Here is a 16,628-nt window from a genome sequence, read left to right as displayed (position 1 = left end):
CAATGGAACATGCCCCTGTGCGTGAAGAATCCAAAGACTGGAAATGTAGAGCCCTCATCTTCAAGTAGCTCAGACTTGCAGCCTGTTAGAAGTTCTCCAGGTGGGCCAGGCCAGAGAACAGACGCCCTAAGCTTTGGTTGTTGTGCACTTCTGCTGGTGTGGACTGAGAATCCATTCAGGTCTCACCAACCCTAAAGTGATCTGGAAGCTTTCTGTTTAACTTACTGATAGAGCTAAATAACCGTAAGCACAAAGAATGAAGATTTGCTGGAGAACGGGCTGAAGGTACCATTACTTTCCCTCAATGTAGAAGGGCTGTTGAGGAGGACAGACCAGTCACACTCCGAAACATAGGCTCCCATCCCAGGCAGTTGTGAAGCATCCAGAAAGCACACTACAAACCGTAAGGGGCTACACTGAAGTGACTCATCATTTTTGAGAATGGAGCCAGCGGGTGCACCTCTACCACCTTAGTCTTTTGTGATCCTTTATTTTTTTAATTATTTTATTTTATTTTTTTAGTATTTATTCATTTTTGAGAGACAGAGAGAGAGAGAGAGAGAACGAGCATTAGCAGGGGAGGGGCAGAGAGAGAGGGAGACACAGAATCTGAAGCAGGCTCCAGGCTCTGAGCTGTCAGCACAGAGCCCAACGTGGGGCTTGAACTCACGAACCATGAGATCATGACCTGAGCCGCAGTCAGACACTTAACCGACTAAGCTACCCAGGCACCCCATGTGATCCATCCTTTATTTTGCCAGAACACCGCTGCAGGGGAGAAAGCTTGTTGAACTGGAGCGTGCTCAGTCATGAGTCTTTCTTCTTGACTCCAGGGAGGGTTGGCTTTACTCCCTAGGGGCTGCTCAAAAGAATTTGCTGTGAAAGCCCTGGGTGAAGCCCCTTTCTGAACCCCTGAGGAGGAGTCAGTCCTTACTCTGCTGAGCTACAAGTCATGTTCCTGAAGAGAGTAAAGAGAACTGTAACCTGAGGACTGTTTACACCTCTTAAAAGCAAACACAAGATAGTCAAGAGGTAAAAATAAAAAAGTCATTAACACGGCAATGCAGATATTCCCATCTTTATCAAAGCAAAGTTGTGAGGCAATGTGTGGAGTTAGATTCAGCTTTCATAGCCCAGCTGGTCATGACAGTGGTCAGAGGGGCTTACTGATGATAAATGGACCAGACTGATTTTTTTGTATCCACTGGCATCCTGACATCACAATGGCACATTTCTGAAAAATTGTTTGAGGTGGGGTGGAGCGAATGTCAAACAAATATTGTTTTTTTACCCCAAGTACAGAACTTGTAAATAAGTCACCCTAATTGGCATTTTTTCATAAACCATATCTGTTACAATGAATACCTAAGTCTTCATGAGCAAGTAGCAAGGATACAGAAATAAGAATACTATACTAGTGAAACAGTAAGTGCTTACTGACTGTTTACAATGTGCTAGGTACTGTTCTAAGTTCTTTTGATATATTAACTCATTAAATTTCATGGTAACCCCATAGGTTCTATTATTATCCCCATTCTACAGAGGAAATGCTAAGAAAAACTAAATGACTTGATCTATAGAGATAGTTTTTTTTTATTGTCCAAAAGAGATACATAGCTTTTTTGGATAAGCAACAGTATGGGAAAGATTTTGTTTTCCACATGGTATTGCCCTTAGGAAGTGGGACTGTGGGCCATCTGGATGGCTCAGTCGGTGAAGCATCTGACTTCGGCTCAGGTCATGATCTCACAGTTCGTGAGTTCAAGCCCCACGTCAGGCTCCGTGTTGACAGCTCAGAGCCTGGAGCCTGCTTCAGATTCTGTGTCTCCCTCTCTCTCTCTGCCCCTTCCCCACTCATTCTCATTTTCTCTCTCTTTCTCTCTCTCCCTCTTTCTCTCAAAAATAAATAAACATTTAAAAAAATTTATAAAATAAATCAAAAAAAAGAAGTGGGATCATTTATACAATAGGTAAGAAGCTGATGACCTATGTCACCTTTGGTGCAGAGAGATATGAACGCATACCCCCAGGGTTACAAAGCAGATATTTCCTTTGAGTTCTCAACTAATACTTTATTTAAGTATTTAAATATTTAAAATGTGCCATTTTTCATTCTACTTTGAAATGTATATTCTTAATTGCTTTAACCCAAATGTGTATGGAGGCCTCCCCCCTCCCCGATTTTTCAAATAAGATGCTTATTCCTGGAAAGATTTCCTGTGGCGTTTTTCATGCCACCTGGCACACTGCCCAACATATCACTAGGCCTTTGGAAAAGACATGAAAACGCTGCCACCAACTTAAGAGTTGTACACAGACCTAGAGTAAAGCCTAAAATGACAGTTGTGGCTGATGGGTGGCCAGGTGAGTGGTGGGCTCGAGAGCCAGACTCACCTGAGCTCTGGTCTCATTTCATCTTCACTCGGGCAGTTTATGAAGCTTCACCGACCTTCAGTATCCTCATCTGTAAAATGGGAATCATGTCATGTGCTCTGCTTTAGGAAACAGTCCTGGTCATTTTACCCCTTGGCCATCTCTGACTCTACTACCTTGTTGGACCTTTCTTGCTGAGTAGCTTCAGAAAACTTGTAAAGAAAACTAGCCACTTTTAAAGGCTGCTAAAAATGTAAACACTGACTCCACCACTGGGAAAAGATTGCTCTGCTCTATGGCCTTTTAACTAGCAGGGAGTGCCCTGTTGAAGTGTGCTCTGCTAAAGCAGAAGCTCACTCCTGCCCCCTCCCGCGCCCCCACCCCCCCCCCCCCAACCCGGGAGCTATCCCAGCGCCTACTGCTCCCCCTGCAGGTGTCTGCAATGTTGACCATCAGAACAAAGCCGGCTACACTGCCGTGATGATCACTCCCTTGGCTTCTGCAGAGACTGACGAAGACATGGCTGTCGTCTGGAAGCTCTTAAGAGAAGGAAATGTGAACATCCAAGCTACTCAGGTAAGAGGTGTGAACGTGATCCCATCTTTAATAAATATGGGTACCTCTCAGTTTTATTCTGCCAGTGGGGTGAAAAATTGCATGTAGATCCCTGTAGAGTTTTTAACCCAAGAAGGCTGGGCCCTCCAAATGGCATCCATCCAAAGCCTGTACATTTGGTTTCCTCAAAAGCTTCTGAGACCCAGACAGGCTAGGACAGAGGTCAGTGAGCTTGTAATCTGTGTCCTGGTCTGAAACTGGGCAAAGTCCATCTGGACCAGACTTCTTGAACCAGTTAGCACCAGCAGGACATGAAAATGCTGAAAGGCATTTGTTGGTTGTGTAGAAAGCCTCTGCAGGTGATCAACCTCCATCATGAATTAGAAAGCAGTTCAAAGGGTTAGCATGTCTCTGTTTAGCTTCTGGGCCCCTCTACTTGAGAGGATAGCATAGGGGCATGGTCCTTAGCCCGAAGGGCTTTGAGTTAGACAAGGCTCCATATGGAACAATGGGAACTCCTCAAAAGACCACTTACCCATCTTTGACCAATATGAGAACAACAGAATGCATGCAACTCTCTTTCCCCCCAGAGTGATCAGAGATGTAGCTTAACTATCAAGAACTGTGAAGGGTCTGAGATTGTACTCTACCTTAATGCTAACAAGTTAGCATGCTACAGTGTCATGGACGCTGGCAGAAGACATGAAACTCTTGTGCCAGAGATGGACAGTGTATCACTCACAGCAGGAAGAGTAGCCATGGCATCGGTATTTACACCAGTACCCTGAGCCCCAATACCCAATTCCCACAGGTGTGAGGAGGGTCAGATCCCTGTACATGGAGTAGGTTGTATTACTGGAAAGGAACCCTGAGCTTAGGGAACCTGAATCTTTTATATTGGATAGCGAGTATGTTTGCCCTTTGTTTTGGAGAAGACGCTATCTCTTTCTTCCAAGGCTGTTCACTATACAAGCATCTTTAAAAAGACAGTCTAGGGGCGCCTGGGTGGCGCAGTCGGTTAAGCGTCCGACTTCAGCCAGGTCACGATCTCGCGGTCCGGGAGTTCGAGCCCCGCGTCAGGCTCTGGGCTGATGGCCCAGAGCCTGGAGCCTGTTTCCGATTCTGTGTCTCCCTCTCTCTCTGCCCCTCCCCCGTTCATGCTCTGTCTCTCGCTGTCCCAAAAATAAATAAACGTTGAAAAAAAAAAAAAAAAAAAAGACAGTCTAGGGGTGCTTGGATGGCTCAGTCAGTTAAGCATCTGACTCTTGATCTCAGCTCAGGTCTGGGTCTCAGGGTTGTGACTTCAAGGCCCACACTGGGCTCCACGCTGGGTGTGGAGCCTACTTAAAAAATAAAATAAAGCAAAAAATAAAAAGACAGTCTAGAACAACAGAGCAGATAGTGTCTCACTCACAAAGTATGCAAAAAACTTAGAGACCCATAAGAAAGTGCCTCCCATAAAAAAAAAAAAAAAAAAGAAAGTGCCTCCCAACAATATATTTAACTCCCTTGTCCCCCCCACCCCCAGAAAGTGACTGCAGACAGTAGCCTACCCAGATAGCAAAGTCACTTTGCACACTTTATCTAATAGTGATCCTATTGATGGCAAGGAACAGACATTTGTAGATCACTTTCTGTTTTTCAAAGTATTTTCACCTAGAGCTCCTACCCCGTGGGATTTAATAAAGCTGCTTTCATTTTAAAATGTTTGCCATAAATATGTTAATTTTTTTTCTAAATTGGCCCTCTTTTAAGAAGGGATGCTCATCAAAATCAAAATCAATGCCCTTTTTTTTATAGATGCTCTAGGAGGGCATGGGTCTCATCCCAGGTTGCTAAGGAGGGAAAGGAATTCATAGCTGCCACTGCTCCCTTCAGCTCCCTCCAGGGCTTTTACATATTTCAGCTGCATATGAGCTGCAGGTACCAGGTAAATAGTGAATTAGGAGGCTGGGAGTCTCCTAGGCTAAGCTGTTTATTTCTCTTTGTATCTCCAGGATCAGCACCGTGCCTGGCATATAGCAGCACTCTGTAAATATCGTTGAATTAAATTGTATTGAACTGGACCAGGAGGGAGGTGAGGAAGGCAGGGGCCCCAAGCCAGGCATAGGGACAGACAAGAGGACAATCTACATAACTCATCTGGCTTTAATACCACTTGGAGAGAGGGGTCTCGATGGAAATCTCCTGATCTAGGTAGGCCAGTAAAGAAAGAACCATTACTTCAGGGCTGAGTATAAGCAAACCAAAAGGCAAACAAGGCTTCTCTGGAAAGATCTATCTGGGTGCCAGAGAAATGGAGAACCAGGATACCTAAGAATACAATCCCACATACTGGGTATTTGTCACACATTATCGCTCATGCTCATAACAACAATAATAGCTAACACATGCACAGCACTTGTTAAGCACATGAGTCTCAGAACAGCCCCATGAGGCAGGTAATATTGTTGAGCATTCCCATTTTACTAGATCAGGAGAAGCCACTGAGAGGTTAACTCAATTCACATAGATAATAGTTAACTCAATTCACATAGATAATAAGTGACACAGCCAGGATTTTCCTGATTGCAAACCTCCTTTCTTTTCTCTAAGTCCCAAAGTTCTGGGCAGGGAAGCATAATCCATCAGTGACCACAGACCGGCCCTTAATCAGTGAGCAAACATATCAGCAAACATGTCCTCAGCACTTTTTACACGTAGGACTTGGTGCTGAGAGCCATAGGGATCTGAAAGGAGGGAAAACATAGTTCTTACAACCTTAAAAAAGCCTGGTGTCCAGTGAGAGACAAGCCTGACCTACCTGGAACCCAGGAGAACCATAAGGGAAAAATATAATCAGGTCATTTAATAGGACTATGTACATAAAGGAAAATCTATGAGAAATAAATGGCCCATTTATAATCAGCAAAACTGCTACCATACGTTGTTCTATTTACACCCTTTATTTCACTGGATTCCCACAAAAGCCCTGTGAGGTACACAGGACAGATTATGATGATAATTTTTAAGAAAAGAAAAAGGCAAGATTCAGGGAATACAAGTGATGGGGCCAGAGTCACACACTAGGAAATAGGAGAACCAGGGCTTTGGACTCACTTTCTGACTTGAGGCCACTGCCACATGCACTAATGATTACAGGGATGTGAACAGTTGTCAATGCCAGGGTACTTGGCTGGCTCAAGTCAGAAGAGTATGCAACTCTTGATCTTGGGGTTGTGACTTGGAGCCCCATGTTGGATGTAGAGATTATTTAAATAAGTAAAAAAAACAAAAAACCTTTAAAAAAAGTTTAAATGGTGATAGATTAGCAATGACCATAGGACCATGCGGGCAGAGATCTTGTCAAGACAAGAGGGTTCTAGGTATCACTGAACTGAAAATACCAGGGGTGTTCTGAGTAGACCAAGCCTTCCTGCAGGAAGTTAGGCCAGGGCAGAGATTAAAAAACCACAGTACAGAAGCATTCAACCCTTCATTTACTCTATCATTCCATGTTTATCGGCATGTACTTGGTGCCAGGCACTGGGGAGACAGAGATGAAAAAGGCTTAGTCCCTGCCATCAAAAATTTCACAGTCCACGAGAAGGAGAGAGATTGACAGGTTGCGATACCAAGTGGTAAGTGTTGTGTTATATATCCCATGCCTGGGGTGTTAGCAGAGGGCTCTAGAGAGGATGTAGCATTTGACTAGTGTTTTGGCAAAGCAGAAGTTTGCCAGGTGGAGAAGGATGTGTCCATTAACAGGGGCAGGAGGAGATTCAGATTCAATGGTCATTTTCTGGAACCTTCTTGCCCAAGCATACCCAGGCTGGAGAGGGGATCCTCACCATTCCCCTGTGCTCTGTGTGGCAGGGAGGCCAGACTGCCCTGATGCTGGGAGTCAGCCATGACAGGGAGGACATGGTCCAGGCACTGCTCAACTGCCAGGCAGATGTCAACCTGCAGGACCACGAGGGATCGTCGGCCCTCATGCTGGCCTGTCACCACGGCAACGCCGACATGGTGCGGCTGCTCCTGGCACACCCGGCCTGCGACAGCAGCCTGACCGACAAGGTGAGACTTCCAGGCAATTAACAAGTAGGTGTTTCACTTCCCTTCTTGAAAAGTGCCTGCCCAGCCAGTAGAATTCAAGGAAGCACATGTCAGAAGCAATGGAATCAACCTCATAGCGCTGTTGTGGGACTTAAATGAGATGATCTGTAGTAAATGCGGGGAGCCTTGGAGCTGGGAACCCCCAAATCCTAACCTTTCACACCATCCTGAGGAAATGTGCCCAGGCCTGGCCTTGGCCCTGAACTGGTCACAGCAATAACCGCATTTGGGCTTTGGAGCAGCACCTTGGACAAGGGAGCTCTGCTGCCCAGGGGGACTTGAAAGGCTGGGGAGGAACCAAGTGCAAATTATGTCCACTCTCTGACAGTGATACACCTTACAGGGTGGTGCATATCATCAACCGGCCGGCTCGAGGTCGCACTGCCAGGCACATGCTTCTTAAATAAACGTCTTTGTAAGGTGATGGCGATGATGATCACAAGGATGATGGTGGTGACGGCTGGTGTGATAACAATGATGGTGGCCGGCATGTCTCTAGGGCTTGCTCAGTGCCCAGTACTGCACTAAGCATTTACCGAGGATCACGTTATTGAAACCCCACAACAACCTTATGAGGTTTGTCTCTGCTGACGCCACCCATTTGCTTGTAAGGAAACAGAGGCACTGAGTGGTTAAGTAACATACCCCAAATCACACAGCTAGTACAACCCAGCTCCATCAAACTCCTTAGAGTACTGTCAGGAGCCAAACCCTTTCCATGCGTTATCTCACTAATCCTCTCAATAATCTAGTGACGTGGATACTTTGATCCCCATTTTCACTGATAAAGAAACAGAGGCTTAGAGAGTTTATGTAGCTGTCATAAGGTCACAAGCTTCTGGTTCTTGGAGGAAGGACTCAAGCCCGGGTTCGACTTCAGTGTCCTTATTGTTGGAACTATAATGCTTTACACAGACTTGTCTATACTTTCTTAACACCCACAGTTTGAAGGGAAAAAGGCCTGCAAAGGGGAAGAGTCCCTCCCCTGCCCAAGGACAGCCCCCCTCACTGGGCCACATCTGAACTACCTGAGATTGTTCCATCAGTGACTCAAGCTGCTGGGTCCCTCACACCACACCCAAGAAGCTCACACCCTGGTCCAGTGTCTTTAGGTCCCCTGAGCCCCAACTCTACCCTACTTGTGGCCCACTCACCTGCTCCCTGCTTGGGTCACACCCCAATTTCCCAAAGGTGACTTGGGTGAGACATTTCATAGGGACAAGGGGACTGCTGACTGAGGCCCTACCAAGCACCAAGCCCTGTTCCTCCAGGTTTACCCTGAAGGGTGGGGTCCAGCCCTTGTCATGGTCACCATACTGTTTCAATGGGCACATATCCTATGGAGACTTAGACGCAGGTTTGGATGACTTAATAATTTCCTTGGAAAACCGAGAGATAATTCATGTCCTAAAATCAGTTTCTCTTATCCTACCACCATTTAAAGGTTGATATAAATGTGGAACCCCCAGAATAGCCAGCAAGCACTTTCTCTAGGTTTAGAAGGTAATTTGAGAAATTGGTCACCCAGCCTCTTGGGGGCTGATCAAGAGATGAGGAAGAGGAGGTGGTGAGGACTGGTCTCTGGATCCCGAGGCTTACCCTTTGAAGGGCTTACTCTGGCAATGGGTGCCTCCAAAGCACCCATCAAGTTGAAAGCTTCTTTTAAGGCAGAGACTATACCTTGCTCATTTTTGCCTGATACATAGTAGGTTCTGTCATATCGAAAGACAACCCAACTACCACCACACACACGCGCACACACACACACATACACACACACACGTGTGCTGGCTGCCTGAGCCCATCCCCTTTCTTCAGGCCTCCAGTGTTGCCCAGCAGGAACTTGCCAAGCCAGGTTCCCACTAGAGCTACACACTGTTGCCTTGTTCCCAGGGCTCCGGCAGAGGCATTTGAGGGATTCACCCACCCCAGGTGGTCTCACTGGCCACACTTTCTGAGCTGAATTGGGTCCCTCACTCTCCAGGTCTGCAAGTGAGAAGCCCACAGATACAGGCTGTCATCTCCAGATGGGCCCTCTTCAAAGGCGCATGGGTCCCCTGGGACTGGCCCGTGGCTCTTTCCCATAATAACAGTAATCACACCATCTTTGTGCTTACAGAGAACCTCAGGGTTGACAGTGCCACAATGAAAACCAGAGCACAGGGCCTACAAAAACCCAGGTGCCTCTCTTCAATCGAAACTACGCAGGTGCTTTAGAACCCCCCCCCCCCCCTGCTTAAAATCTTTGCTTTGTTCCCGACTCGCCCAACCTAGGAACATACTCATTAGGAGTTAGGCTGCTCAGGCTCTTCATCAACTTGAAATGAATACCTCTCGGTTATCGTCCAGCATTCCCTCTTTCAGCAGTGCTTACTGGGTGCAGACCAAAGGGCAGGCACTGAGCCAGGTGCTGGGATATTCTTTCTGGGCCAGTAGCCACAGGTCAGATCTAGAGTCTGACCTGGCGGAGAAAGATTTATCAAATGGCGCCAGATACCAACTTACAAATGGTGGTAAAAGGAAGGTACAGTCATGAGGCCTTTTCAGAGAAAGAAGCTGTTATGTTTTGTGAAGCCCAAGAACATCCTTCGGGGTCCTGCTGAAATGCCACTTCCTTCCTCTGCTTTCCCCATCCCTACACACACACACACACACACACACACACACACACACACACACATCATATACACACAGAGCACCATCCTCTTCTCTGATCTCACTGTGTTCCTCTTTCAACTTGTTTGGCTCTTTGCCATGCATTATAGTGATTTACAGGTGTGTGGAGCCCTGATGGGAGCTGGACTCCATCCTGGTGAAGACTGAAGAGCTTTAGGCTGAGGGTGAACACCTCCCACCTGCTTCCAGGGATTTTCACATTTTAGGAAGTAATTCCACCCATATACAATAGAGCAGAGAACAGTCCAGTGGGGTCTTGGGTGCCCCCCCCAATATGCTAAATTCATGAGTATTTACGAAGCAGAGTATAAAAATATTCACACTAACTGGGCTACATAAGGGTCACAGATAGCCTCACATCGGGTTTCGCTTCCTAATTCACTTGGAGGCAAATGAATTACCATAAAAGTGGTTTGGGAGCTGTTGAGATTTCAGAATTCCAGAATGGGATTGAGCCATTCATACAAGAACATGGCTGCCATCGCAGAGCTTAGCATCCACTGCATCAAGTTGGCCTTCCCCACCACTCTCTGTAGAGAATGGCCCATGTTGTTGGCTGAGAGCCCTTCTGAATACAGCTTCTTTACAGAGTGGGCCTGGCAGCTTCCTGCATTATTGCAGCAGTGTAAAAAGCACTGTGGTATCATGTATCAGGTGTAAAAATGGGTATGTCCTTTTATGCTGTAAGCCCACTTCTCTAAGAGTTGGTCCTTAAGAAACAGGTAGAATTGGGGAAATACCGTCTGCACTATATTTATAGTGGTGAAGACCTAGAAATGTAAGTCTCCAATAGAAAGGAAACAGTTCATTAACTTATGGAATATTAACACAGCCAATAAGAAAAATTTTAAGAAGAGGGAAAAATCTTGTAGTGTGCCATGGTATGTTAAAAATAAAAGCAGACTTGGGGGGGTGCCTGGGTGGCTCAGTCAGTTAAGCATCTGACTTCAGCTCGGGTCATAATCTCTCAGGTCCTGAGTGAGAGCCCTGAGTCAGGCTCTGTGCTGACAGAGCAGAGCCTGCTTGGGATTCTGTCTGTCTGTCTGTCTGTCTCTCTGTCTCTCTCTCTGCCCCTCCTCCACACACTCTATCTCAAAAATAAATAAACATTTAAAAAATAAAGTAAAACGAAAGCAGATTCAAAATTGATATATACTATCATTCTTCTATGTAAAAACCAACGACAATTTTGCACAGGAGAAAAGACTGGAGGGAAACATACCAAAATGCTAACTTTCATTAAGGTCTGGGCAATGGAAAAATGGAAGAGTTATTTTCTTTCCTCTATTTTCCAATTTAAAAAAGAAGTATTAAAAACCATGTGGGAAAACAAGCAAACAAACCGTGTGACACTTCTATTTCCATCGGCACAGATTTTCCAGAAGTGAATGATGTTTCCGTGGAAGGGGACCCATTTTTCGTGAGCCTCATGCCATTCTAATCTCCACCTCTCCTAGGGTCACTGGATGCTTGGAATAGACTTCAATGCCCCATGCCTACCCGGTCCTTCCAACTCACCCTTCTCTGGGGCAGGAGGCAGACACGATAAAATTGTTTCTCCTTTTCTTTCTTCCCTGTAGGCTGGCCGAACAGCTCTGTCCATCGTTCTGAAATCACCCGCCCATGTGGAAATTGCAGGGCTTCTGCGGGCCCACGCAGAGCAGGGCAGGTCCCTGGGGCCGTAGGGGCTACAGAAGAATTGGCAGCTGGGAACAAAAGACTCCTTCTCTGGACTCCTTCTAAGCCCTTGGAGAGGGCATGGGTCAAAGCCAGAGGGCCGCCCTTCAAGAGAAGAAACTATGTCAAATATGCACATACATTCCTGTTATATAATTCTGCTCATTAGAACGCTTTGTAGTTTTTGCCTTAGGCCAAGCCCCAAAACTACGCAGCCTGTAGAGCAGGGTATAAGGCGCAGGGTGCATTGGTGTTGTCTAAAAATCCCCAACATCTTCAGCCTTGAATTCCTCATGACTCTATCCTTTGTAGCACCATGTAGCGAGCAGACAGGCAGGAGCACATTAGCAAAGCAATACTTTTTACATGGAATTTTAAAGTGCACCATCTTTTTTGTTTTTTTAATCAGTTACATGAATATGTCTCATTGAATATGCATGTCTAGAGAGGATTGGGCGGGGAGGGGAGGGGGGGTTTGGGGGGAGGTGGATTTAAGCAGCCACTCTGGCAATCATTCTCTAGAGGACCCTAGGAGAATCACCATACTGACAGCTGAAACTGAACAAACCCCATCTGGGGCCTTTGTTTGGCTAGGGTTGATAGAGAAATCTTAAATTCAGGCAAAGTAGAAAGAGCATATTGGTATCAATGCCAGGTATACAGTCTTGACCATTTCTGAGTCATTAAGTGGACCCAATTTGCACCAGAGAAATTGGAATTAATTAGGAAATCCAATCCAGTGAAGCACACCACATGTATTTAGGCAGAGTCTAGTTACATCAGCTATTCTGAATCTATGAAAGAAACAAATAGGAATGAGCATCCTCCTGGGGACAGGCTGTTGTCATCTAGAAGCCACCACATAACCTCTAGAGCCATATCCATGGCCTCATGGGAGTCCTGGCTCCTTTCCCCTCATAGACCTTGAGTGAACTCTGAGCCCTCATAAGGCCCTGAGGTTTCTGAGGCTCCTGGTTGCAAAACCTGTCACTTTGGACTGCAGCAGGAGTGTGGGAGCTGAGCAGGGCATGGCCCTCTCTGGGCTCACTCCTCTCTCCACTAGACAGACAGTTCTCTCTTAAACTTCCATAATCCCAGAGGCCCATATGTGCATGGCTTCTATTCAGTAACTCACACAAAGTTATCTATGAATTTGTTCTTACAGTCTCCTATGCAAAAAAAAAAAAAAAAAAAAAAAAATCCTCTTTATATAAAAAGAAAAGACATCAAAGTTTGGTGAGCCTCACATTGGAATATCAAAACCTCTAGTTCTCATTTTGACTCATATGTCAATTTGCTTGGTGTCCCTTGGGAGAGTCATGAAACCTCCTTGAACCCTGGTTTCATCATCTCCCAAAAAGGAAATTATCATACAACCTATCTCCTGGGGGTGTCATACAAGGAACAGCTGATGGAAGTTTGGGAATCAAATTTGTAACCCATACTGACTGTCTACAGAAATGGCGCAGCAAACTTCTATACACTGTTGGGATTCATGAGCATCTCAAAGTCCCAGAGCAGGACACTGATGTGTGACAGTGTTGCTCAGAGGTAGAGAGAATGGAGCAAATAATGAGCTAAAAATACTTTAAGTGGGTTTACGTTGACCTGAAAGCACATTTTAAGGGCAAAAACCCACCTTAAAAAAATGTTCCAGCCCACTGCTTCTCAAACTTTGATATGCATACAATCACCTGCAGGTCTTGTTAGAATGAAGTCGGTCTGAGGGGAAGGGAGCTGAGAGTCTACATTTCTAACCAGTTCTCAGGGGATGCTGATGTTCCTGGGTCACACCACACTTGGAGTATCAAGGCTCTGGCCTGGCCTGACTGTTTATATATTAAAATGCTGCCCCTCAATCTTTTGTCTCAAAGGTATTTCTTTGCATTTCTCTAGTCTTGGTTCTTGGAATTTGCACTGTGGGTTTTATTCGCTATTGAAGTTCTGCAGACAGCAGGAGGGGTTCCATGTCCTATGTTGCCAAGTTAGAGTCTATTTCCGTATGTCACATTAGGGTGGCAAATTTCATTTGGGTCACGTTACCTTTTAATGATCTCATTTGAGTCCAGCTATTAAGCACAGCTTATATACCAGAGAAGGGTTTGAAGCCATTGAATCACTATCCAAAAAGCTTTGTCCACCCTTTCTCAGATTTTTAGTATGTTTCTCCTCATCTTGAGTTTGGAATGTGAACACATGATCTCCCTCCTTATAACTATTCCATTCTATTGGAATGTCTGAGCCCAGAACATGGTGAGACTGAACAAGCACAGCCTGCCTCCCTGTCATTGTCTCTCAGTTCCAGAACTCATTCAACAAACATCTATTGAAACCAGCCAGGTACCTGACACTGTTCCTGGTGCTGGCTTTTATTTATGTATTTTAGTCATTTCAGCTTTATTATTCTTTTGTTGTTGAAGTACAATCGACATAAAATGTTTTATTAGTTTTAGGTATACAGTTTTTTACTTAATTAATTTTGTTTATTCTTATTTTTTTGTTTTTATTTTTGAGAGAGAGAGCATGAGCTGGGAAGGGACAGAGGAAGAGGGAGAGAGAGAATCTTAAGCAGGCTTTGTGCCCAGTGCAGAGCCCAAAGCGGGTCTCGATCTCACAATCATGAGCTCATGATCAGAGCCAAAATCAAGTCAGATGCTTAATCGACTGAGCCACCTAGGCGCTCCCAACATATTAATTCTATACGTTACTCAGTGTTGACCACAGTGTAGTCACCATCTGCCACCATATGACATTATTACAATATTACTGACTACATTCCCTATGCTGTACTTTCCATCTCCGCGACTTATTTATTGTATAACTATAAGTTTGTACCACTTAGTCCCCTTTGTCTGTTTTGCCCATCCCTCCTCAACAGCATTCACCATCAGGGAAATGCAAGTCGAAGCCACAATGAGTTATTACACCAGTCAGAATGGCTAGTAACAAAAAGACAAGTGTTGACAAGGATGTAGAGAAAAGGGAACCCTCAGGCTCTGTTGGTAGGAATATAAACTGGTGCGGCCATTATGGAAAATAATATGGAGATTTCTCAAAAAATTAAAAAGGAAATGCTATATAATCCAGTAATTCCACTACTGCACATTTGCCCAAAGAAAACAAAAACATTAACTCAAAAAGATATATGCATTGGCACTGGCTTTAGTCACGTCTAAAAAAAAGGTATCTAAGGTCACCGTGATCCCAAACCCAGGCTTCCAAAAACATTAAGCCAAGTCTCCACTGATTAAGATTGGTCAAATGTCTGACAGCACAGCCTCCAAGCAACATATATCAGCCTTACTGGGGACAGAAATTAAGCTCAGGCCTGGAGAGAGGCCCCTAGACACCTTAGCTTCCCTCACTGACTTCATGGAGCTTCCAACCTGCTTTTGGAAGGCAGGACACATGCACCAACAGTAAGAAATAAGACCAGGAAATATAGTTTATTCTACAAATATTTCAGGAGTGCCCACTGTGTGCAGGCAGTGGGTTCACATTCGAGATACTGTAGTTCAGGTTTCCACTTAACCATCTACTTAGGAAAACAGAATGGTGAGAAGGAAGAAAGCCCAGAATACTACAAGTCTTAAGAACTGCTCTTAGGAATTCAAGGAAGGCTTCCTGAAGGAAGAGGTATCTGAACTGAAAGATTAAATGGATTCAAGATTAATGGGGGGCATCTGGGTGGCTCAGTCAGGTAAGCATCCAACTTCAGCTCAGGTCATGATCTCATGGTTCATGGGTTCAAGCCCCGGGTTGGACTCTGTGCTGACAGCTCAGAATGTGAAGCCTGCTTTGGATTCTGTGTCTCCCTCTCTCTCTGCCCCTCCCTCACTCGCACTCTGTCTCTCTGTATCTCTGTCTAAAAAATAAACATTAAAAAAAATAATAAGTGGATGTTTGCCAAAAAAGGAAGAGAAGTGAGAAGTGAGGAGAGCCCAGAGTGCACCAGGCACAGATCAGCACTGCTGAGGCTGAAAGATGGGACTGCAGGCATGTGGGGACCTTCAAGCAGTTCAACAGGACTTTCATGTGGAGCTTGAGTGAGATGCTGAGATCAAAGGGTAGGTTTGGAAGAGAGGAGACTGACAATACATGAGGACAGATGATAAAGAGCTAAAGGGGCTTTGTTCAAAAGGCAGTGGAGAGCTACTGAAAAACAGATTGACAGCTAAGAAATTCATTTTTCTAACCCTCCTTTAACACAGATTTATCAGGTACCTCCCCTCATCCAAGCACTGTGTTTGGGGCTGGGGACATACTGGGCAAGTTAGATACAGAATTTAGTTTCGCAGGAAAGAAAGACAAACCAGTCATTCTGACACAGCATGATGCATGTTGCAACTGGGAAAGTACAAGGTGCTATGGGGACACATAGGTGGGACCCTCGGCCTCATCTGAGGGTGGGGAGGGGGCCCAAGAAGGCTTCCTGGAATATTTAAGCTATCTGAAGTATGGGAAGGTAGAGCCATGCAGAGGAGCAGAGGAAGAAGCATGCATAAAACCTCAAGGTGAGAAAGAACCCTGATTTGGAGCATTAAAAGAACTTCAGGGTTCATGGAGTAGAAAAAAGAAAGAATTGCAAGATGAGGCCACAGAAAAGGCCACTGTAACAAATTTGAACTTGGAGGCACTAGGAAAGCAGGAAGTGACACTCAGATTTACATTTTAGAAAAGCACTTCAGTTTTTGGGCATGAGTGACAATTATTCAATGAACATCTGTGGTCTACCTACTCTAGGTCCTAGGCTCCAGAGTTAATGGTTTGGTGGAGGTAACAGACATAGGTTGATGACTGTGCAAAAGGATGCTTAGCGGATGTCAGAACAGTGCTGTGGAGGCTGACTGTGCCGGAAGGAGTTAAGGAAGCCTCACAGAAGAGGGGGCTTTTCTGCTAAGCCATAAGGATGTGTAGGAGTTTGGGCATTTTAGATAGAACAGCAGCCATAAAGATGTGGCATAGGAAAGAGCATGGCCTGTCTAGGCGATGGAAGGAATTCCAGAATGACTTCAGTTTGGGTTACACTATGGGAGTGCCCAGAGAGAAGATATAAGAAGGTCCGTAGACACATCCCACTTGTATGTTTGACATTAGGAATTTCAACTTGAGCCTACACCTTGAGAAGGAATCACAAATTCCTCTGAGAATCTGAAGCTCTCTTCAGAAAAATACACATATGTGCAAAATTTGCATGTAAGTCCCAGGATTCAAAAATTGGCAGTTAAAATCTCACTGCTATAAGCAATAAT

The 16,628-nt window shown here is 45.2% G+C and overlaps 1 protein-coding gene across 1 annotated transcript in view; it reads left to right on the top strand.

Moving 5' to 3' along the window:
* KANK4 (KN motif and ankyrin repeat domains 4) overlaps positions 1-11,839 on the top strand; it is a 37,959-nt gene extending 26,120 nt beyond the window's left edge. The window contains exons 8-10 of the mRNA XM_030327334.1: positions 2,807-2,949; positions 6,784-6,984; positions 11,280-11,839. Coding sequence (XP_030183194.1) covers positions 2,807-2,949; positions 6,784-6,984; positions 11,280-11,384 — 449 coding nt within the window. The 3' untranslated portion in view covers positions 11,385-11,839. The remainder of the gene's footprint in view (positions 1-2,806; positions 2,950-6,783; positions 6,985-11,279) is intronic.
* Positions 11,840-16,628: the final 4,789 nt, after the last annotated feature.

Source organism: Lynx canadensis, chromosome C1, assembly GCF_007474595.2.
Source record: "Lynx canadensis isolate LIC74 chromosome C1, mLynCan4.pri.v2, whole genome shotgun sequence".
Classification (NCBI taxonomy): Eukaryota; Metazoa; Chordata; class Mammalia; order Carnivora; family Felidae; genus Lynx; species Lynx canadensis.
This window is presented reverse-complemented; position numbering and strand designations above follow the sequence as displayed.